This window comes from Oncorhynchus gorbuscha, linkage group LG16, assembly GCF_021184085.1.
Source record: "Oncorhynchus gorbuscha isolate QuinsamMale2020 ecotype Even-year linkage group LG16, OgorEven_v1.0, whole genome shotgun sequence".
NCBI classification, from domain to species: Eukaryota; Metazoa; Chordata; class Actinopteri; order Salmoniformes; family Salmonidae; genus Oncorhynchus; species Oncorhynchus gorbuscha.
Genome location: NC_060188.1, coordinates 88,975,103 through 88,999,339, shown reverse-complemented (window position 1 = coordinate 88,999,339; position 24,237 = coordinate 88,975,103). Strand labels below are relative to the sequence as shown.

At 42.7% G+C, this 24,237-nt stretch overlaps 1 protein-coding gene and 1 long non-coding RNA gene across 2 annotated transcripts; one reads left to right on the top strand and one right to left on the bottom strand.

Moving 5' to 3' along the window:
* zgc:86839 (Cyclin-dependent kinases regulatory subunit 2-like) lies at positions 1 to 7,022 on the bottom strand. The gene is made up of 3 exons (XM_046305938.1): positions 6,829 to 7,022; positions 3,493 to 3,620; positions 1 to 925 (listed from the first exon to the last, which is right to left on the bottom strand). The coding sequence occupies exons 1-3, from the start codon at positions 6,918 to 6,920 to the stop codon at positions 882 to 884; spliced, it is 264 nt and encodes an 87-aa protein (XP_046161894.1). The 5' UTR covers positions 6,921 to 7,022; the 3' UTR covers positions 1 to 881.
* On the top strand, positions 6,462 to 24,089 carry LOC123999908. Its single transcript, XR_006832511.1, has 3 exons — positions 6,462 to 7,078; positions 22,599 to 22,725; positions 23,679 to 24,089. It is a non-coding gene; the product is annotated as an uncharacterized LOC123999908 (long non-coding RNA).
* Positions 24,090 to 24,237: the final 148 nt, after the last annotated feature.

Here is a 24,237-nt window from a genome sequence, read left to right as displayed (position 1 = left end):
CCCATTTCAAAAATATATTTATTCTCATCAAAGGTAATGACATTCAAAAAAAAGAGCCAACAGCCAAACAACCATAGATTGATTTAGGCTCAAGAGTGACAAAACTTCTTTCATACCATTGTGTATGTGGTGTAGACAATCACAAATGATACGTTTGTATTACAGACTGATGATATCCTCAGTGGTTCAGTAGCGGTGTAGATTAGAGGCTGTACGGCTCTATCAACAGTTATGATCACAAATACATGAGCTGAAAAATCAAACATATTTGACTGGCCACCAAAAGTAGCCTGGCTGGCTACATGTCATGCAGCACGTGCTGCCTGCATGTCAGTGGACAGTAGATAGAAAACAGGTACTTTGGAGAACCGGGAACAAGTAAAGTATACAAGCAAACACCATCTTTACTGAGCTTTCAATCAAGAGTTGACTTTTATGTACAAAAAGCTAGTCAATACCATCTGGTGCACCTACTTATAAATCCATTCAATTACAAAATAGAAAACACAGTACATATCATTAGTCATAGAAAAGTGAGCACATGCAGCCGTTTTGGGAAGGTTATACAACAATTATATTAAAGCGATAGGAAAAGCAACATGTTAGTCAATAACATGTTACTCAATACTTTATTTCAACACTTGATCAAAGGGTGGATATTCATCGTAGGCACTTTGGTATTAGTGTAGTACTAGTAGCAACATATTGGTATGATATTCATTAAATGCCACAGTGACAGAACATTCACATCCTCCGTACAATCCGACTGGAGCTTGGTTGCTGAGACAAATACAGCTTCATGCACAGCAGACAATATAACTTGTAGGGGAGCGAGTATTCAATGAATACCACGGAATGTTGACAGGAAGGAACGTTCCAGATCAGTTCTTCGGTAATGGTCGTCTAAACAGGAGAATGTGAGGCTCTGAAAGAAAATAACCAAATAAATAAATAAATATATAATAAATATAATATATATAATAAACACTGCTCAAAAAATAAAGGGAACACTAAAATAACATCCTAGATCTGAATTAAATATTCTTATTAAATACTTTTTTCTTTACATAGTGGAATGTGCTGACAACAAAATCACAAAAATGATCAATGGAAATCAAATTTATCAACCCATGGAGGTCTGGATTTGGAGTCACACTCAAAATTAAAGTGAAAAACCACACTACAGGCTGATCCAACTTTGATGTAATGTCCTTAAAACAAGTCAAAATGAGGCTCAGTAGTGTGTGTGGCCTCCACGTGCCTGTATGACCTCCCTACAACGCCTGGGCATGCACCTGATGAGGTGGCGGATGGTCTCCTGAGGGATCTCCTCCCAGACCTGGACTAATGCATCCGCCAACTCCTGGACAGTCTGTGGTGCAACGTGGCATTGGTGGATGGAGCGAGACATGATGTCCCAGATGTGCTCAATCGGATTCAGGTCTGGGGAACGGGCGGGCCAGTCCATAGCATCAACGCCTTCCTCTTGCAGGAACTGCTGACACACTCCAGCCACATGAGGTCGAGCATTGTCTTGCATTAGGAGGAACCCAGGGCCAACCGCACCAGCATATGGTCTCACAAGGGGTCTGAGGATCTCAACTCGGTACCTAATGGCAGTCAGGCTACCTCTGGCGAGCACATGGAGGGCTGTGCGGCCCCCCAAAGAAATGCCACCCCACAACATGACTGACCCACCGCCAAACCGGTCATTCTGGAGGATGTTGCAGGCAGCAGAACGTTCTCCACTGCGTCTCCAGACTGTCACATGTGCTCAGTGTGAACCTGCTTTCATCTGTGAAGAGCACAGGGCGCCAGTGGCGAATTTGCCAATCTTGGTGTTCTCTGTCAAATGCCAAACGTCCTGCACGGTGTTGAGCACAACCCCCATCTGTGGACGTCGGGCCCTCATACCACCCTCATGGAGTCTGTTTCTGACCGTTTGAGCAGACACATGCACATTTGTGGCCTGCTGGAGGTCATTTTGCAGGGCTCTGGCAGTGCTCCTCCTTGCACAAAGGCGGAGATTGCGGTCCTGCTGCTGGGTTGTTGCCCTCCTACGGCCTCCTCCACGTCTCCTGATGTACTGGCCTGTCTCCTGGTAGCGCATCCATGCAAAGGACACTACGCTGACAGACACAGCAAACCTTCGTGCCACATCTCGCAGGATGGCACATCAATGGATGAGCTGCACTACCTGAGCCACTTGTGTGGGTTGTAGACTCCGTCTCATGCTACCACTAGAGTGAAAGCACCGCCAGCATTCAAAAGTGATCAAAACATCAGCCAGGAAGCATAGGAACTGAGAAGTGGTCTGTAGTCACCACCTGCAGAACCACTCCTTTATTGGGGGTGTCTTGCTAAATGCCTATAATTTCCACCTGTTGTCTATTCCATTTGCACAACAGCATGTGTGGTTGCAAATATAACAGATAAATGCATAACATGTATAAAATAGCTGAACACTAAAAACAGACTACATGAAGGAAAGGTGACATAGCTGCCAGGATAGCTGGACATACCAAGGTCAGAGAGATATAACAAAGGAGGGGGTCAGTCAAATGACTAACTGATGACCAATAGACATAGTTCGCATATTTTTAGGACGTAGAGATGCAGAAGGAATGACAGAGAAGACACAGTCTGTTGCTCTGAGATAAAGACACACATACATAGTAACATATTGAGCTAAGTGCAGAGCCAAAGCATAGGGCTGTAAAATAGAGGAATGTACACTATTTTTAGTATAGCTGGACACGCTAGAAACTGAGGAGACACAGTCTGCTGATCTTAGATAATACACAAACAAAAGAATGCATTTAGCTAAGTGCAGGAACAGCAAGGGTCTTGTCATCATTTATAATCTGACGGAAAGCAGGTATGGGCGTTATTGAGATGAACAAGCAGGATGCACGGATTGGAATGTAAACTCATTTTGCATGTGGGATGGGCTCATATGTAATATGTGGATAAATACTGGAGCCAGGGCTCTGGAAAAAGATGTGGATCTCGTGGGTCCCGTGGGTCCTGCGGGGCTCTCCGGCTTCTGATACGGGGGTGTATTAAAAGTCTATCATTGAATTCAAAAAGTTATTGGTCGTGTCATGTTTGAATCTATTGGCCACTACACATGTGAAATATATTGTCAATCAGTGTTGCTTCCTAAGTGGACAGTTTGATTTCACAGAAGTGTGATTGACTTGGAGTTACATTGTGTTGTTTAAGTGTTCCCTTTATTATTTTTTTAGCAGTATATATATACATATAAAAAAGAAGAATCGACTTACAAATTACAAACCCTTCACATATAGTCTACACTTAGCCTGGTCCTGGTCTGTTTGTGCAGTCTTGCCAACTCATTTGGGTCACTCACTGTCATGCCAAGTATGACAACAGAAAATTGGCAACAACAAAAAACACAAGCCCTGGGACCAGGCTATTTGCCTTGAGACATGATTGATGTGGTGTAGATAAAGAATATAGGGTACAAACCAGGTTCATGGATCATATAGTGCACCCATCCAAGAGACTGCTGCACTCCCATTCGCCTCCACTCATCCTCAGACATCAGGTGGGATTTGGGGACTTGTTTCACCATCTCCCGCGGCAAAACAACATGTCTGTTGGAAGAGCAAGTTGAGCAACAATAAACACATTTTTACTGTAGTAAATAATGTATTCAAAGTCCATATAGGTTGAATATTTTCTAAAAGTACTGGTTATGTACTTTATAACCGAAAACCAGTGCGAGTTCATCTTTACACTGTCGCTAGCTAGGCCTATCCAACTGAACGGAACAATAGAGGCTAAGATTCGACGTTACATATCGGTAACAGTTAAAGCAGCTAGCTAGACCACCAATTCCAATCATCATGAACTGGTTATCAATGGAATTATCAATTGTAAGCTGAAACTTCAACTTTCATCAAAGACAGTATGAATTGACAAGGCCATCGATCACGTGACACCATTCTTTCATTATGTGAAGACTCAAAAGCTCATTTTAAGCATCTCAGGTGGGAGATTTATGTAGACATAAAATTATTAGTTTGAGCTACTCGAATAGCGCAGCAGTCTAAACGATGCAGTGCCTTAGACCGCTGCATCACTAGACACCCTGGTTCGAATCCAGGCGGTATCACAACCGGCCGTGATTCCCATAGGGTGGCGCACAATTGGCCAAGCTCCGCCTGGATTTGGCCGGCGTAGGCCATCATTGTAAATAAGAATGTGTTCTTAACTGACTTGCCTAGTTAAAGGGTTAAATACTCCAGGAAATGTTGCAGCTCAGTGCTGCCCCCTCTCATCGAGTGTCTCAAGTTAAAGGCTGACTGGGGTGCTGCCGTTAGCTACTAAATTATCCTTCACTTTTTTTCTGTGATTTTAAAATAATCAGGACATACATCTGGTGTAATAGAAGCAATTACTGGTTTTGTGATTGTCTTCTAAATAGTTATTTACACCCAAGACTGACCAAAGATTTCCCTTCACTAGAATGGGGGGATCCCGTTTTCTGCAATGCCCGCATGACCGCAGTCGGCCTTGAACTTTGTGACTTCAACGAGAGGGGGCAGTCATTTACCCCTAACTTACACCAAGGGTAAGCTCTATCACTAGGGTCCCAATATCTAGGTCCAAAAATGATATTAAAGAGAATGTGAAGGAAGGCAGAGTGATTGAGGCCAAAAGGTTGTTGATCAGTAGGAAAAAGGGTCAAATAAGTGAAAGCCAATCCGTGTTGCTGAGGGTTGAGAAGGTTTTGCCTGGAAAAGTACACATAGGATTCCTCCCATCCCCATTGTGGTGTTTTAAATGCCAAAGAATGGGACATTTTGCTGTTGAATGTAAATAAAGAAAAGATGTGCCAAGTGTGGAAGGGAACATGATTATGGTGAATGTGGGAGCAATGTGAAGGTTATTTGTTGTAATTGTGTGTGTGTGTGTGTGGGGGGGGGGGGACATAGTGCAGCAATTTGGTAGATGCCAAGTACAGAGAGAGGCTCAGAGATGTAGGATCAGTCATGTTATATCATATGCAGGGGCTTTGGTGGAACTAGTGTGGAATGATGGCTCTTCCATGGCTACTCCTGCACTACCTAATGTCGAGGCTGGTGTTTCTGCTGATCCTGGCATGGTTTCAAGGCATATTCAGAAATCTTGCGCTCATGAATGTGCAGTGTCAAATGACACTTTCATAATGAATAAAGTTGAACTAATAGCTGTTATTGGTAAGGTTATCAAAATGACTTGGGTTGTGCAAAGCAGAAATGGCAGGTTGAAGGTTATGGTGGAGATGGCAAAAGAGATAGGATAAAGTAATCCTTCTCACCCCCCCCCCCCCTTAAAAGATTTAGATGCACTATTGTAAAGTGGCTGTTCCAGTAGATGTCATAAGGTGAATGCACCAATTTGTAAGTCGCTCTGGATAAGAGCGTCTGCTAAATGACTTAAATATAAATGCAGATATTGGGGTAACAGATGTAACTGTTGAAATAGTTGTTGACATGCTGAACAATCCATAAGGGTGGAGTGTTTCAGCATGATATAGATTAAGTTTAATAGGGTAGGGGGGTGTGGTAGAAGTTAGTAGGGATTTTGTATTTGTATTTTCATGGTAGTACAGAATTGGACAGATCATGCATGAGTGGTCGTACATTCCAGCACAGTAGGTGGCGGAATGCACTTAAACGATTGTTGCTACCGCCATATCATAGAAGCCGTAGCTCTGGTGCAGGGCGTCGTTCTGCAGCGCGCCAATCCACCCGCATGCTTGTCGTGGAGATCTGACGCATGCGCAAATTGCTCATACATCTCATTTTGTATTTTGAAGAATTGACAGCAGGAATATAGATAAATGTTTGTCTCTACTCTAGCGACATCTTAACATTGGCTACTTACGAAAGTATATTGAAGTTAGTCATTAAACACATTTCCCTCAATGGGAGAATAGTGAGTATACATCTGAACAACGTCCTGGACCAGAGCTAACAAAGTAGTAGCACAGAACAATGAGACAGATATTTCACCGGATGTATAAGTGTGAAGCATCCGGTTGGGGTTTCCACTCACCAAATATGGTGGTGAGAGGAAGCTCTTTGGCCAGCAGTGGGAGAAGATGGATTTTGGCCGATATTCTGCTAATTCTCTCATCAATAAAACATTTACTCTCAACAGTTTTCTGTTTCTAAAACTAGAATATGTTACAGAGTGGTCAAATTTTTGTAGACTCTACCCTTTGCCAAAGGGGAAAATAAGGGGACAAAAAGCGTTTAGAGGGAGTGCAAGAGAAAATTGAGATGTTGCACACGCGCACTTCAGAGTAGGCGTTACCTAACGGAAATATGCTAATAAATATTAGAACGGGCCAATAGGCTCTCGCTAGCTCGTACTTGACTCTGCCCACTATGATTAATACTATATATGGTAGTATTACTAGTAGCAGCAAAGATGGAAGTAGTTAACTACCTAGCTAGATATTGACAGTTCACTGGAGTAATTTTAAATATAAAAAAGGACGAACGATAGTCGTTGGTAGCTACGACATTTTCGGCAGAGAATATAAAGTTGGCTAGATAGTTATTCGTGTGGTTTGCGTATTGCTGCTTTTCACAGTTCGGGAAGTGAATTAGCTACATTTTGTCCACTATTTTATTTTTTTAATGGGGGTGAGAAATTGCATCACCATCTAACTGTAGATATATCACCCGTCCCACTACTTTGGTCCTTACAGATCCTGGCTAGTTAGTTAAACCACACACGCTAATAGTAGCTACCAGCTAACGTTAGCTAGCGAACCAAGTTAATAACAGGATCAGGAAGCGAACATACCTGTATTCATAGTGTTCGTCGTTATATTTGTCTGAGTAGTAGATTTGTTTGTGTGACATATTGCCAATAAACAACTTTGACAGTATACACATGCAATTCCACTGCACTTTGTCAGAAAGTATTCCACGGACGTCCCCACTGCTAGCTTCGTTGCAGCACGTTTGGCTAACCGATTCAAACCTACGGGAGGAAAAAAAAGAAGCCTTTTACCAAGCCACTGATTGGATAAAAAGGGATCACATGACAATAAGTAAGTATGTGCACGTCCAATGAGGGGAAAATGTCCACTCTAGGCAAATCAAGTGTCTAAATTACACCATTCACAACAATATATTTACGTTTCATCAAATAATTGTGATTGTGATTTTTTCGCTATGTTTTCATACACTTTGCAGCTGCGTCCTGCAACATTGTAACGAAAATGATGGAACGTACGACTCTGATAGCACCTAGCAGTGATAGATATATTCTATCATCAGAGAGGAACAGACAAAGGTAGAGGGTTTACTCCGCCAAAGACATAGATATGGTGACAATACACATATCTCTCCGCCCTAACAATGGGAGTCGTTGTCCACAAAGCGGCACGGTGGGCTGTTAAGCTCCCGCCTATCCTTTCTTTCGATTGGTGGAAACGTCTCATTATTGTAATTCATTTTTAATATGTCTGACAAAGTGAAAATGTATAGTTTCTATCAACCTCACTCACGCTGCACATAATGTAGATATCAAAGAACACCGCTGTTCGCGGGTGGTGTAGTTGGTAAAACCATTCACTTCAGAAAAAGGTGTGATATTAATAACGTTTCCTTTCATTATGCGTTATCGCTGTAAGACACTGATGCCCTTTGCAACCACGTACCTAAGTGAGAGTGGATTCTCGGCCCCCCACTAACATGAAAACTAAATACAGGCACAGACTGTGTGTGGGAAATGATTTAAGACAACCCGACACTGCAGAGTTATGTGCATGCTTTCAAGCACACCCTTAACCTGTGGTGAGTTATTCACATATTTCAATGAAAAAATAAGGTATTAAATATAAGATGGTTAAATTATTGATTATTATTATTTGTGCCCTGGTCCTGTACGAGGTCTTTGTCACTTCCCACGAGTCGGGTTGTGACAAAAACTCACACTCATTCTTATGTTTAATAAATGTATTGTATAGTGAGTGTGTGGCAGGCTTACAATGATGGCAAAAAACAACATTGAGAGTGTGCTGACCCTGATGCTAGGAGTATGCAGCTGGAGGTTGAATATTTGAAGGGTTACGGGACTATACAAAGTTTGGGAATCACTGATGTAAGTGTAACAGTTTTGCTTCCATCCCTCTCCTCCCCCTACATTGGCTCAAACCAGGGACCCTCTGCGCACATCAACTACTGACACCCTTGAAGCATCCTTACCTATCGCTCCACAAAAACCGAGGCCCTTGGAGAACAAGGAAAATGACTACTTCAAGGCCTCAGAGCGAGTGACGTCACTGAATGAAATGCTATTAGCTCACACCCGCTAACTAGCTAGCCATTTCACACAGGTTACATAGGCTATACGTGCGTTAGCCAACAGAGCGCAGATAGTGCTGTTGGCTAGAGCGCACTTGCAAATACCAGAGTGGGCACACTTGTTAAATAACACAATATTGAGTTGTGAGAACCACCAGTAGAGTGTAAAATGCGATGGAAACCCATTTAACTTTTTAAAAATATTTTATTCGCTACATGCTAATTTTACCTCGATGTATTTTTATGTGCACTACATCATCACGCACCTCCTTTTATCTGCAACAAGTCAATTTGATGCAAACACATCTCTGGTGATAAAATGCGCATATTATTTATATGCAGATTTTAGAATATTTGCATGAAAATCTGTCTCCAATTGGATGGAAATCTAGCTACTGTAGGTATTCTGTAGGCGGATCAGGGCAGTGTGGAGTGCAATTGAGATTGCATCGTCTATGGATCTGTTGGGGCGCTAGTCATTGTGGCATGAAGACTTAGAGTTCTTGCGAAGGAATGATGGTGATCAGTTTTAGACGTGAGATTACAGACTGGGACAAGGAGAGGTTGAAGATGACAGTGAATATGCTTGCCAGCTGTTCTGTCCATAGTTGTGGATGGGTTGTTGAAAATGCACCGATATATACAGTGCCTTGCGAAAGTATTCGGTCCCCTTGAACTTTGCGACCTTTTGCCACATTTCAGGCTTCAAACATAAAGATATAAAACTGTATTTTTTTGTGAAGAATCAACAACCAGTGGGACACAATCATGAAGTGGAACGACATTTATTGGATATTTCAAACTTTTTTAACAAATCAAAAACGGAAAAATTGGGTGTGCAAAATTATTCAGCCCCCTTAAGTTAATACTTTGTAGTGCCACCTTATGCTGCGATTACAGCTGTAAGTCGCTTGGGGTATGTCTCTATCAGTTTTGCACATCAAGAGACTGAAATCTTTTCCCATTCCTCCTTGCAAAACAGCTCGAGCTCAGTGAGGTTGGATGGAGAGCATTTGTGAACAGCAGTTTTCAGTTCTTTCCACAGATTCTCGATTGGATTCAGGTCTGGACTTTGACTTGGCCATTCTAACACCTGGATATGTTTATTTTTGAACCATTCCATTGTAGATTTTGCTTTATGTTTTAGATCATTGTCTTGTTGGAAGACAAATCTCCGTCCCAGTCTCAGGTCTTTTGCAGACTCCATCAGGTTTTCTTCCAGAATGGTCCTGTATTTGGCTCCATCCATCTTCCCATCAATTTTAACCATCTTCCCTGTCCCTGCTGAAGAAAAGCAGGCCCAAACCATGATGCTGCCACCACCATGTTTGACAGTGGGGATGGTGTGTTCAGGGTGATGCGCTGTGTTGCTTTTACGCCAAACATAACGTTTTGCATTGTTGCCAAAAAGTTCAATTTTGGTTTCATCTGACCAGAGCACCTTCTTCCACATGTTTGGTGTGTCTCCCAGGTGGCTTGTGGCAAACTTTAAATGACACTTTTTATGGATATCTTTAAGAAATGGCTTTTTTGCCACTCTTCCATAAAGGCCAGATTTGTGCAATATACGACTGATTGTTGTCCTATGGACAGAGTCTCCCACCTCAGCTGTAGATCTCTGCAGTTCATCCAGAGTGATCATGGGCTTCTTGGCTGCATCTCTGATCAGTCTTCTCCTTGTATGAGCTGAAAGTTTAGAGGGACGGCCAGTTCTTGGTAGATTTGCAGTGGTCTGATACTCCTTCCATTTCAATATTATCGCTTGCACAGTGCTCCTTGGGATGTTTAAAGCTTGGGAAATCTTTTTGTATCCAAATCCGGCTTTAAACTTCTTCACAACAGTATCTCGGACCTGCCTGGTGTGTTCCTTGTTCTTCGTGATGCTCTCTGCGCTTTTAACGGACCTCTGAGACTATCACAGTGCAGGTGCATTTATACGCCTAATTTTTCAGTTTTTGATTTGTTAAAAAAGTTTGAAATATCCAATAAATGTCGTTCCACTTCATGATTGTGTCCCACTTGTTGTTGATTCTTCACAAAAAATACAGTTTTATATCTTTATGTTTGAAGCCTGAAATGTGGCAAAAGGTCGCAAAGTTCAAGGGGGCCGAATACTTTCGCAAGGCACTGTATTGGGGAGAACAAGTATTTGATACACTACCGATTTAACAAAGCATGTAGAGGTATGTACTTTTTAAAATCATAGGTACACTTCAACTGTGAGAGACAGAATCTAAAACAAAAATCCAGAAAATCACATTGTATGATTTTAAAGTAATTAATTAGCATTTTATTGCATGATATAAGTATTTGATCACCTACCAACCAGTAAGAATTCCGTCTCTCACAGACCTGTTAGTTTTTCTTTAAGAATCCCTCCTGTTCTCCACTCATTACCTGTATTAACTGCACCTGTTTGAACGGGTTACCTGTATAAAAGACACCAGTCCACACACTCAATCAAACAGACTCCAACCTCTCCACAATGGCCAAGACCAGAGAGCTGTGTAAGGACATCAGGGTTAAAATTGTTGACCTGCACAAGGCTGGGATGGGCTACAGGACAATAGGCAAGCAGCTTGGTGAGAAGGCAACAACTGTTGGCGCAATTATTAGAAAATGGAAGAAGTTCAATATGACGGTCAATCACCCTCTGTCTGGGGCTCCATGCAAAATCTCACCTCGTGGGGCATCAATAATCATGAGGAAGGTGAGGGATCAGCCCAGAACTACACGGCAGGACCTGGTCAATGACCTGAAGAGAGCTGGGACCACAGCCTCAAAGAAAACCATTAGTAACACACTACGCCGTCATGGATTAAAATCCTGCAGCGCATGCAAGATCCCCCTGCTCAAGCCAGCGCATGTCCAGGCCCGTCTGAAGCCAATGACCATCTGGATGATCCAGAGGAGGAATGGGAGAAGGTCATGTGGTCTGATGAGACAAAAATATAGTTTTTTGGTCTAAACTCCACTCGCTGTGTTTGGAGGAAGACGAAGGATGAGTACAACCCCAAGAACACATTTACATTTACATTTAAGTAATTTAGCAGACGCTCTTATCCAGAGCGAATTACAAATTGGACACCATCCCAACCGTGAAGCATGAAGGTGGAAACATCATTCTTTGGGGATGCTTTTCTGCAAAGGGGACAGGACGACTGCACCGTATTGAGGGGAGGATGGATGGGGCCATGTATCGCGAGATCTTGGTCAACAACCTCCTTCCCTCAGTAAGAGCATTGAAGATGGGTCATGGCTGGGTCTTCCAGCATGACAACGACCCGAAACACACAGCCAGGGCAACTAAGGAGTGGCTCCGTAAGAAGTATCTCAAGGTCCTGGAGTGGCCTAGCCAGTCTCCAGACCTGAACCCAATAGAACATTTTTGGTGGGAGCTGAAATTCCGTATTGCCCAGCGACAGCCCCGAAACCTGAAGGATCTGTAGAAGGTCTGTATGGAGGAGTGGGCCAAAATCTCTGCTGCAGTGTGTGCAAACATGGTCAAGAACTACAGGAAACGAATTATCTCTGTAATTTCAAACAAAGGTTTCTGTACCAAATATTAAGTTCTGCTTTTCTGATGTATCAAATACTTATGTCATGCAATAAAATGCAAATTAATTACTTAAAAATCATACAATGGTGATTTTCTGGATTTTTGTTTTAGATTCTGTCTCTCGCAAGTTGAAGTGTACCTTTGATAAAAAATTACAGACCTCTACATGCTTTGTAAGTAGGGAAACCTGCAAAATCGGCACTGTATCAAATACTTGAGTGGTGCCTCTTGCTCACACGTGTAGCTGCCCTCTCATTAGCTAGAATGGTCCCGCCTGACACTTTCCATTGTTAGTGCGGTCACTCTACTATTTTGTCCATAAAATAGAAAATCTTTGATCATATTCATTGTCATTAACAACATTATCAGTAGTTGTTTGCTTGCCTATCGCCATGTACCAGATCATTTCCAGATGTATACATCAATGATGTCACTCTTGCTGCTGGTGATTCTCTGATCCACCTCTACGCAGATGACACCATTCGGTATACTTTTGGCCCCTTTGGACACTGTGTTAACTAACCTCCAGATGAGCTTCAATGACATACAACTCTCCTTCCGTGGCCTCCAACTGCTCTTAAATGCAAGTAAAACTAAATGCATGCTCTTCAAACGATCGTTGCCCGCAACTGCCCGCCCATCCAGCATCACTACTCTGGACGGTTCTGACTTAGAATATGTGGACAACTACAAATACCTAGGTTTCTGGCTAGACTGTAAACTCCTTCCAGACTCACATTAAGCATCTCCAAACCAAAATTAAGTCTAGAATCGCAACAAAGCATCCTTCACTCATGCTGCCAAACATACCCTCGTAAAACTGACCATCCTACCGATCCTCGACTTCAGCGATGTCATTTACAAAATAGCCTCCAACACTCTACTCAACAAATTGGATGCAGTCTTTCTCAGTGCCATTCGTTTTGTCACCAAAGCCCCATATACTACCCACCACTGCGACCTGTATGCTCTCGTTGGCTGGCCCTCGCTTCATACTCGTCGCCAAACCCACTGGCTCCAGGTCATCTACAAGTCTCTGCTAGGTATAGCCCCGCCTTATCTCAGCTCACTGGTCACCATAGCAGCACCCACCCATAGCACACACTCCAGCAGGTACAGTATATCTCACTGGTCATCCCCAAAGCCAATTCCTCCTTTGGCCACTTTTCCTTACAGTTGTCTGCTGCCAATGACTGGTACGAACTGTAAAACTCACTGAAGCTGGAGACTCATATCTCCCTCACTAGCTTTAAGCACCAGCTGTCAGAGCAGCTCACATATCACTGCAGCAGTACATAGCCCATCTGTAAATAGCCCATCTAACTACCTCATCCTCATCCCCATACTGTATTTATTTATTTATCTTGCTCCTTTGCACCCCAGTATCTCCACTTGCACATTCATCTTCTGCACATCTATCATTCCAGTGTTTAATTGGTATATTGTAAATATTTCGCCACCATGGCCTATTTATTACCTTACCTCCATTATCTTACCTCATTTGCACATACTGTATATAGATTTTTTCTACTGTATTATTGACTGTATGTTTGTTTATTTCATGCGTAACTCTGTGTTGTTGAATGTGTCGAACTGCTTTACTTTATCTTGGCCAGGTCGCAGTTGTAAATGAGAACTTGTTCTCAACTAGCCTACCTGGTTAAATCAAGGTGTTCTCAACTAGCCTACCTGGTTTAATAAAGGTGAAATACATGTCAGTGGTACTGCAAGGCCAAAACAAAAAGGAAATCCAGGTAGGCCCATGGTCTGTATATCTTATGATATTTTGAATTCCCGAGGCAAAACAGAGAGTGGAAAAACAGAAAACGGCTCTTTTTTTCATTTCTGAAATCTGCAGTATTGTTTTTCCATTTATTCTGTCCAAATTGGACATGGTATAACGGAAAAATAACAACAACAACATTTATCATTTGTTCGATTTGTGTTTTTCCTTTTGTTCATACCCGGATGTACTATTCCCCTTATATAATATTCACGAGATTAGGGGGGAGGGGTGTTTACAACTTAGGTTGGCAGCACAAAGAAAGGATTAGACTGTGAATGTGACTGGAAAATAAAAGTACTCATGCTAAGATGCATTATGTAGTTAACATGCCAATAGAACAACAACAGAAGATCTGACTAGTGGGCTGTAGCCTCAGGCCTTAATTCTCTGACTCCTGCCCTCTCTTCCAATGAGCCAGGGCCTGAGTATTTAACATATGTCTGTGGACAATCTTTATTTTATGAGTAAAATTCATCTTTATTTTATACCAGAGAGAACAAATGGGAACGACGCTGGGCCAATTGTGCGCTGCCCTATGGGACTCCCAATCACAGCTGGTTGTGACACAGCTGGGAATCAAACCAGAGTCTGTAGTGACGCCTTTAGCACTGAAATGCAGTGCCTTAGACCGCTGTGCCACTCGGGAGCTCGAAGACTTGACTCAGGATTAATAATAGTAACTTCAACCCATATCAGATTTAAGAATATTGGATAGCTTATTGTACTTACAGTACAAACACATAAATAACCACAATAATACATCCTGTGTCACATTTATGACACTTCATCCAAAGTGCTTTACCTTAAAATCTTAAAACTAAAAACAGGGAATGCTGGCTTAAGTGGACGATGACTACGTTTGGGCAGTAGTGAAAAGATGTTTAAAGACAAATTAATATCATGCAATCTTATTTTGACTTAGCTTCTCACTTATAAAATATTCAATTTTATTTGATTTTGGATGACAGGGTAAAATGTGGCAATTACATTACATTTTAGGGGGAAGGGGTAGGGGAAGAGGGAATTTCTTCAACCAAACCCATCTACACCCATCTATCCACACTCTCCACCCACATCCTTCCAGACAAGTGCCATCTGTCAACTCTCAGTAAAAAAACACACTTGATGCTTATTTATAAAACCCTCTTAGGCCTCGCTCCCCCCTATCTGAGACACCTACTGCAGCCCTCATCCTCCACATTCAACACCCATTCTGCCAGTCACATTCTGTTAAAAGTCCCCAAAGCACGCACATCCCTGGGTCGCTCCTGTTTTCAATTCGCTGTAGCTAGCGACTGGAACGAGCTGGGGAAAAAAACACTCAAACTGGGCCGTTTTATCTCCATCTCTTCATTCAAAGACTCAATCATGGACACTCTTACTGACAGTTGTGGCTGCTTCGCATGATGTATTATGGTCTCTACCTTCTTCCCCTTTGTGCTGTTGTCTGTGCCCAATAATGTTTGTACCATGTTTTGTGCTGCTACCTTGTTGTGCTGCTGCCATGTTGTGTTGCAACCATGTTGTTTTTTATGTTGTGTTGCTACCATGCTGTGTTTTCATGTGTTGCTGCCAGGCTATGTTGTTGTCTTAGGTCTCTCTTTATGTAGTGTCTCAATGTCTTAACGTCTAAAGTGAAGAGGTGCCTCCGGGATGTTTGCCTTCTAGGCAGAGTTCCTCTGTCCAGTGTTTGTGTTCTTTTGCCCATCTTTTAATATTTTATTTTTTATTATTTTGGCAATGTTAACATACACAAAACATTCAGAACACCTTAATGAACATAAACTGTCTCCCAATCTCTCATGACAAGGTTTGCGTAATTTGAGCCTACTGCTGTGTCTTTGGTTTGTAGGTAGAATTTCTCATCAAACTTGAAATTGTAATTTGTAAGTACCAAGTTCAACAGCTCCAACAGAAAGTCATTAGGCAGATTCACTGAGTCATCACATGACTTTGGCAATCGATTGTAGACCTTCAGCATGGGGAATTCTTTTTTCTTTTTTTTACCTTTATTTTACCAAATTCTTATTTTCAATGACAGCCTAGGAACAGTGGGTTAACTGCCTGTTCAGGGGCAGAACGACAGATTCGTACCCTGTCAGCTCGGGGATTTGAGCTTGCACCCTTCCGGTTACTAGTTCCACACTCTAACCACTAGGCTACTCTGCCGCCCCATGCAGGTGTACAGACTGGCCACATCTAGTGTAATGAGCAGTACATCTGATTCAAGTTGACAGTCATTTAAGCAGTTGAGTACATCTTTTGTGTCTTTTAAAATGGACGGTGACTTAAAAAAGGAAATCTTTCACAAAAAATCTATTAATTTCTAAAGGGGCTCTATGACTGATCGTATGACACCGATAATAGGTCTGGGTGGAGGCTGAGTAGGGTTCTTATGCACTTTCGGAAGGGAAAAAAATGACTGACGTGAGGCATGTTGTAACAAGCTATCAATTTCTGATTTTATATAGTTATATAGGCAAATTGGTCACTTTGCAAAAGTCGATAGGTTCAGTGTCACACACCCTGACCATAGAAAGCCTTTTTAGGTTGTTTGTTTCTATGCTGGCCTGGTATGGTTCCCAATCAGGGGGCAGTTGTTTATCGTTGTCTCTGATTGGGTATGATATTTAGGCAGCCATTTCCCCACTGTGTTTTGTGGGATCTTGTTTTTGTGTTGTTGCCTTTGAGCACTTCATTGACATCACGTTTCGTTGTTTCTTTATTTTCTCTTGTTCAAAGTTTCGCTTCAATAAATATGTGAAACCCAGATCACGCTTTGGTCCGAGTATGCTTCCAACGACGATCGTGACAGAATATGTTTTTCAATATCAGAATTGTAATCGTTCATGTCCATGACAACTATTGCTCTAACTTTATCCGCAGGTTTTATGACCTTATTCTCCTTAGTGCTCGTCTTTCGGCTGGAGGAAGAGTGTGATATTGGGGTCCATGGTCATTTTTTAAAATATAGTTTCCAATTCCTTTTCAACCAGTCTGCCAAACGTGGTGACAACTGGGCTTGAAAGGTATGGGGTGATGAACAATGAGGGTTTTGGAAAAAGTGCGGGGGACCGCGGAGGGGGACGCTGGATTGGTGTTCCTCGTTCTTTGTAGGGTCTTCAATATGTAGTTTGGGCTGGATCTATTTAGAGAGGAAAATAAACATTTCAGGTGAAGTTGTCGCATGAATTTGTAGGTATCCACTTTCAATTTGAAAACATTTTAAGTGGTAGAGAAAAATAGTTCCTTACTTAGCATAGACTCCTGCGTCAGTGTCAGGGATATTTTGGAGAGGTTCAGGACAGGAACTTGCACGTCCTTGGTGACCGCCTTGGTGGGCCCCATGCTCTGTCTGCCTCTCCTGGTTTTGGAAGCACTACATTGATGACCTAATTTTATTTTGGGGTTCATCTAAAGACAATCTTGATGACTTTGTCTGTGACCTGAACAACTCAATGACTTTCCTTCAATTCACTGTTGAAAGTGACTCCAAAAGTATCAACTTCCTAGATCTCAAAATATTCAAAACTACTATCAATCGGAACCCAAAAGAGAGGAATTACTGTCCTCCACTTCAACAGTAATCATCGGCCACATCTCAAAACCAGTATCCCGACTGGCCAGTTTCTACGCCTGAGACGCATCTACACTACACTCAAAGAGTTTGATGCTCAGGCAAAGGACATGACACATACAGTGCATTTGGGAGGGTATTCAAACCCTATTAACGTTTTCTACATGTTGTTATGTTACAGGCTTATTCTAAAATGGTTTAGAATGGTTTAGATAAAATATTGTTCCCCCCTGATCAATCTACACACAATACCCCATAATGACAAAGCAAAGAGATTTTAGCTACATTTCGAGTCCCATAGCAAAGGGTCTGAATACTTCTGTAAACAAACTAATTTATTTTTTATTTTTAATTAATTTGTAAAAATGTCTAAAAACCTGTTTTTGCTTTGTCATTATGGGGTATTGTGTGTAGATTGATGAGAAAAAAAGATTTAATCAATTTTAGAATAAGGTTTGTAATGTAACAAAATGTGGGAAATGTCAAGGGGTCTGAATCATTTCTGAATGAACAGTTTGTTGCAACAATTGTTGGATCACTAATGTTTTTATTACCACTATGTACCACCCTCACACAGGTGTAGGCAATTGTAATTATCATGCCGAAATGCATTACGAAATGCACTGCCGGACCGAAAATTAAAAGGTGAAATTAAATGTATTTTTAAAAACTTTTTGGGTGTGCCGCCGTTTCCCAATGTTTCTTGAACTTGATATTTCATTTGATGAGTATTTTTATCTTTCTGTCACATTCACACAGTCTAATCCTCTTTTTTGTGCTGCCAACCTAGACTGTAACCCCCCCTAGGCCCTGTGAATATTCTATGAGGGTCCTTGTACTTCTGGGTATGAACAAAACTAAAAACTTTAAAAACTATTATTTATTTGTTGTTATTTATTTTCTGTTGTTCCAAGTCCAATTTTGACACAATACATTAGAAAACAAGTTGATTTCTGATTTTAATTTTTCAAATTCAGAAACGAAAAACAAGCCATTTTATCTTTTTTCCACTCTCTATTTTGACTCCGAAATCTAAATAAAACTACAAGGACATTGAATGAGTAATTAACACTATGCTTGATTCATTTTTGCACAAATGTACGTTTTGCAACTAATTTTCAGTGAATAAAATATTTTGTACAAAAAGTTCAAGTTAATGTCAAGAGAAAATACAGTCAAGAAGAAATACTGTAAAGTTTAAACACAATTGAAAATAACGTGCACACTTTGCTTCAGTAAATGTTTTCATTAATACTAAATCGTCATATGACAATATTAAAATAACCATGTAGTAACATTATCCATCCACCAAATTCCCCCTACCCTACTACAACTCATGTGTGCACAGGCATGGTCTCCCCATCCCTGCCAGTATACAGTGGAGCATCTTTCCCCTCACACATACAACTCACCGCCAGGCAGGCAGCCGTGGCATTTGCTGGATTAGAGCTGTCAGTCTCTTTAGCCAGCCCCCTCACCCCATTCTTGTTGCTATGCTGTCTTTGAAACTATGGTTACGGCAAAGGTGCCTTTAGGGAGTGATCATCCTGTGCTGACTTACCTCGTTTATATGGCCAATCATGGTTGACTGACTATCTGACTGACTGGCTGTTTCAATACGGAAACAAATAAACAGTTATTTTATGACTGTTAGGTATGGGGCTAGGAAAATGATGGGATCCAAATCTAATTCTTCTTCTTTGACTAGCAAATAGATGATGACCTTGTAACTGTGTCTGGATAACACCGTGTTGACAAAAGCAGAGAACATATACAGTACCTGAGAAATAAATCATTATTGTGTTTTTAAAATGTGTGTTATTATGATTCCTATAAAATGAATTTGTTAAAATAACAAATGAAAAAGCTTTTCTAAATACCATGTTCCATCTTGAATTAATTGAATGTCATTACAACTGTAACATACACAGTATTTCACATGGATGAAATCAACCACAATTGTATTGTCTGTTTCTCCATCGTTGATATGGATATTTGAACTCTGCATGCGCTCCTGGTTTAGAGGACAATTCCCCACCCTGTCTTACACACACACACACACACACACACACACACACACACACACACACACACACACACACACACACACACACACACACACACACACACACACACACACACACACACACACACACACACACACACACACACACACACACACACACACACGGACAGCCTCGATTTCCTCTCCTCCACTTCCTGTTGCTCCTGTCTTAATGAACCAGTCTGAGAGAGGGCTTGACACACTCGAGTCATGATTATGGAGATGATCTGTCAGGGTTGTGTGGATTATTACAGTCAACAGGAAATTATTCTCTTTCTCTCTCTCTCCCTCTCTCTCTCTATTTCTCTCTCTTTCTCTCTCTTTCTCTCTCTCTCCCTCTCTCACTCTTCCTCTCACTCTCTCTCTCTGTTTCTCTCACTCTTACTCTCTCTTTCTCTCTCACACTCTCTCTTTCTCTCTCTCTCCCTCTCTCTCCCTCTCTCTCTCTATTTCTCTCTCTCTCTCTCTCTCTCTTCTCTCTCTCTTTCTCTCTCTCTCTTTCTCTCTCTCTCCCTCTCTCACTCTTCCTCTTTCACTCTCTCTCTCTGTTTCTCTCACTCTCTTACTCTCTCTTTCTCTCTCACGCTCTCTCTTTCACCCTCTCTCTCTCTGAGTAGTGGCCATTGAATGGTCTCTGTGTTTGCCATTTTCCAGTCCAGTTTTGTAACAACATAACAAAACAACATACAGTTTAATTATTCTGTATGGATTGACTGATACCCCACTGGGACCGCAGTCGTTTAGATTACTAGGTTCTGTGTGAAATCTCATGGCACACAAACTAAACACAAGCTTAACAGTTTTTTCCCCATTTCAACCAACATTAGGTATCATTATATTATATGTAACTTCTATATTACTTTATTGTCTTGTTTCTGTAGCTAATCCATCATGGACAAATTTACTCAGGGCCTGTGAGTTGATGAGTTTTACTCCAGAATCAAAACACCAACAAAAACACATTGTACTATACACAGTACAGACACTATAATAAGGCACAGACGTCCCTGTATTAATACAATTACTGTTAAAAATCAAATAAACTTGCAGTCCACATATGGTATTTTGATGAATGCCAACGCATGTGAACATATGAGTCATCATCTACTGTCACACCCTGATTGTCTCCACCCCCCTCCAGTTGTCGCCCATCTTCCCCATTATCCCCTGTGTATTTATACCTGTGTTCTCTGTTTGTCTGTTGCCAGTTTGTTTTGCTCGTCGAAACAACCAGCATTTTCCCCCTTTGCTCCTGTCTTGTCTAAGTTCCTGTTTTCTAGTTTTTCCCGGCTTTGACTCTTCTACCTGCCCTGAACCTGAGCCTGCCTGTCATCCTGTATCCTGCCCCACTACTCTGGATTACCGACCTCTGCCTGACCCTCAGCCTGCCTGCCGTCCTGTACCTTTGCCCGTGTTGTTGTAATAAACATTGTTACTTCGACACAGTCTGCATCTGGGTTTTACCTTAAACGTGATAGCACAAACTGTCCATGACTGACCCAGCAGACTCGGACCAGCTCCGCAACGCCCTCTCCTCCCAAGGAGCCACCATTTGTAGGCACGAGGAGTTGCTTTGTGGTCTTATGGAAGGGCTCCAGACCTTGGCCGAAAGCCACGACCAAGCATTGAACACGTTGCTGGACCAATTCCTTGGGTTGTCTACTATGCAGCATACTACTAAGGTAACGTCCCAGCCCCTCAATAACCTGGCTGTTAGCAGCGCCGTCACCCCGGTTTCCCGGGAACATCACTTACCTCCCCCTGAACGTTTTGATGGAGAGTCCTTAACCTATCGGGCGTTCCTCACTCAGTGTTCTCTCATCATCAAGCTTCAGCCTTCCTCCTTCCCCTCAGATCGCTCGAAGATAGCGTACCTCATCACGCTGTTGTCCAGAAGAGAGGCTGCCCGGAAGTTACCAGCTTTCGCAGAACTCCCCCAGTGTGGCAGAATATGCTGTGGATGTCCGCATGCTAGCAGAGGAGCACGGAAGAGCTGTTCGACACGTTCCTGCACGGATTATCAGAGGAAGTAAAGGACGAGCTTGCAGTCCGGGAACTACCGATGGATCTCGACTCACTCATCGCCTTAACCATCCGGATCAATGGACGGCTCCGGGAACGTAGGAGGGAGAAGAGGTCTGGTTGCGGTCCCAATCGCTCACTCAAGTATCCCACCTTGCATCTGATGAACTCCGGATGTCTCTGACGTCTACGTCCCCGAGAAGATCCGAGCTTACCCGAGTTCCTCCAAGAGCCCCCAAAGACTGCCGATTCACCTCTTCCCGAGCTGATGCAGCTCAGCAGGGCTAGGCTGCCTTCAGCCAAATGGGCATGCAGACTGAACACCCAGAGTTGTCTGTATTGCAGTACTGTCGGTCATTATGTGTCTACCTGTCCTTTCAAGAGAACCAGCTCATTTGTAGGAGTGAGTATTCTGGTGGGTCTTAAGGATAATTTTGCTTCTCCCCTTACTCGCCCCCCTCTCCATGCCATCCTGCTATGGGGCAACCAGTCCAAGTCTCTCCAGATACTCATCAACTCAGGAGCCGATATGAGTCTTATGGACGTGAGCTGGGCATCCACACTCAACCCCTCTTCATTCCTATGGATTTTAGAGAGCGCTGGATGGGCGCTTTATAGGCCGGGTCACCCACCATCAACCTACGAGTGTCGGGGAACCACAGCGAGACAACCTACGAGTGTCGGGGAACCACAGCGAGACAACCTATGAGTGTCGGGGAACCACAGCAAGACAACCCATGAGTGTCGGGGAACCACAGCGAGACGATCCAATTCCTGCTAATTGAGTCTCCGCAGGTTCACGTGGTATTGGGATTCTCTTGGCTCCAGCAACACAATTCCTCTATTGACTGGTTTACTGCTGCCCTTGTGGGCTGGAGCCCATTTGGCCACACTCATTGCCTGAAGTCTGCTCTGTCTGCCCCGGGGCGTCTTCCTGGGGGCTTGGAAATTGCTTCGGACCTCTCCGCCATTCCCGTGGAGTACCAGGACCTCTGGGAGGGGTACAGTAAGGCCCAGGCCACTTCGCTTCCGCAGCACCGACCGGTACCCTAGAATGTCAAGCCTGATGCTCTGGCACGCTGCTATTTCCCCATGGCTACACCTCTGGAAGTAGAGACCATTCTCCCCTGCTCCAAGATCATTATACCCTCTGCTATTCATCCACTGTTGCCCCGTACCCTCAGAATACTTCCTAGTTTTCATGTGTCCAGAGTTAAATCCATGTCTCAAAGCCCTTTGTCTCCTGTTTCCAGGCCCACCCCTCTCCCCCATCTCATCGACTGCCAACCGACGAGGAGGAGAGGTGCGGGGTCCCCGCCAGGGACATCCTAGACCCATGCCTCATCGTGGATTTCCAATGCCGACACCCCTGTTAACCAGGTATGCGCCCAGGTAGGACGCCAGGTGGCGTCCCTAGAGGGGGGGGGGGGGGTACTGTCACACCCTGATCTGTTTCACCTGTCTCTGTGATTGTCTCCACCCCTCTCCAGGTGTCGCCCATCGTCCCCATTATCCCCGGTGTATTTATACCTGTGTTCTCTGTTTGTCTGTTGCCAGTTAGTTTTGTTCGTTGAACCTACCAGTATTTTTCCCATTGCTCCTGTCTTGTCAAAGTTCCTGTTTTCTAGTTTTTCCCGGCTTTTTACCCTTCTGCCTGCCCTGACCCTGAGCCTGCCTGCCATCCTGTACCTTTGCCCCAATCTGGATTACCGACCTCTGCCTGACCTGACCCTCAACCTGCCTGCCGTCCTGTACCTTTGCCCCTGTTGTTGTAATAAACATTGTTACTTCGACACAGTCTGGGTCTTACCTTAAACGTGATAATCTACCACCAGCCATTACATTACATTTATATTCTAGTCATTTAGCAGACACTCTTATTCAGAGCGACTTAAAGTAATAAGCGCATACATTTTTTTTCATACTTCTTTTTGCACTGGTCCCCCGTGGGAATCGAACCCACAACCATGGCGTTGCAAGGCCTTTCAACTGAGCTACAGAGGACTATTATAACAATTTATTATAATAGAATACATGTCTACATTATTACATTTAGACAGAAACACAATAATACATGTTCATTTTGCAGTAGTTGCCGTTTGACATATTAACTGAATGTGCAGCTGACCACCATTCATATGCATGTAGAAAAAATAGCCCTCGGTGACAAATCATCTCAAAAGAGAAGGGGGGTACATTTTCTTTTGTAAAAATGTATATTTCAAATTCCTTTTATGTTATTCAAAATTAGCATTGCAAAATTAGCATTGCACCATGTATATCAATATTTACATATAAATGATAACATACCTCACTGTTCATTTTTTTTATAGTGTTATTATAACCGGAAGAATCGGCACCTGCGTTCAGAATGGATTCTTCCACTATTCTGCAAGCCTACCCTGAATGAGTCATCCAGCTCGTCTCTTATTGGATAAGACCATTCCATCCCGAGGGACTGCCTTCCTTGCAGAGAGAGAGATAGAAAGGCCTTGCTCCATTCACAGAAACATTGGTATGTGAGCCTAGCTGTTTCATTCACATAAAGACTAAATAATATTTGCCTTCATCGTTCTGATTCTTCTATCGTCTTCTTTCTCTTGTCTGATTTAAGAGAAGCTTCTTTTATCTCTCCTTCCTTTTTTGTTTGCTTTTGTTTCTGAGGAGAAAGCAAACGTGCTTTCCTTTTTTTCTGGATTTGCCAGGCAGGAAGGCGAGAGAGAGAGAGCGAGAGAGAGAGAGAGAGAGACAGAGAGAGAGAGCGAGAGAGAGACAGAGAGATAGATAGAGAGAGAGCGAGATATAGACAGAGAGAGAGACAGAGAGAGAGAGAGAGAGAGAGATAGATAGACAGAGAGAGAGAGAGAGAGAGAGAGAGAGAGATAGATAGAT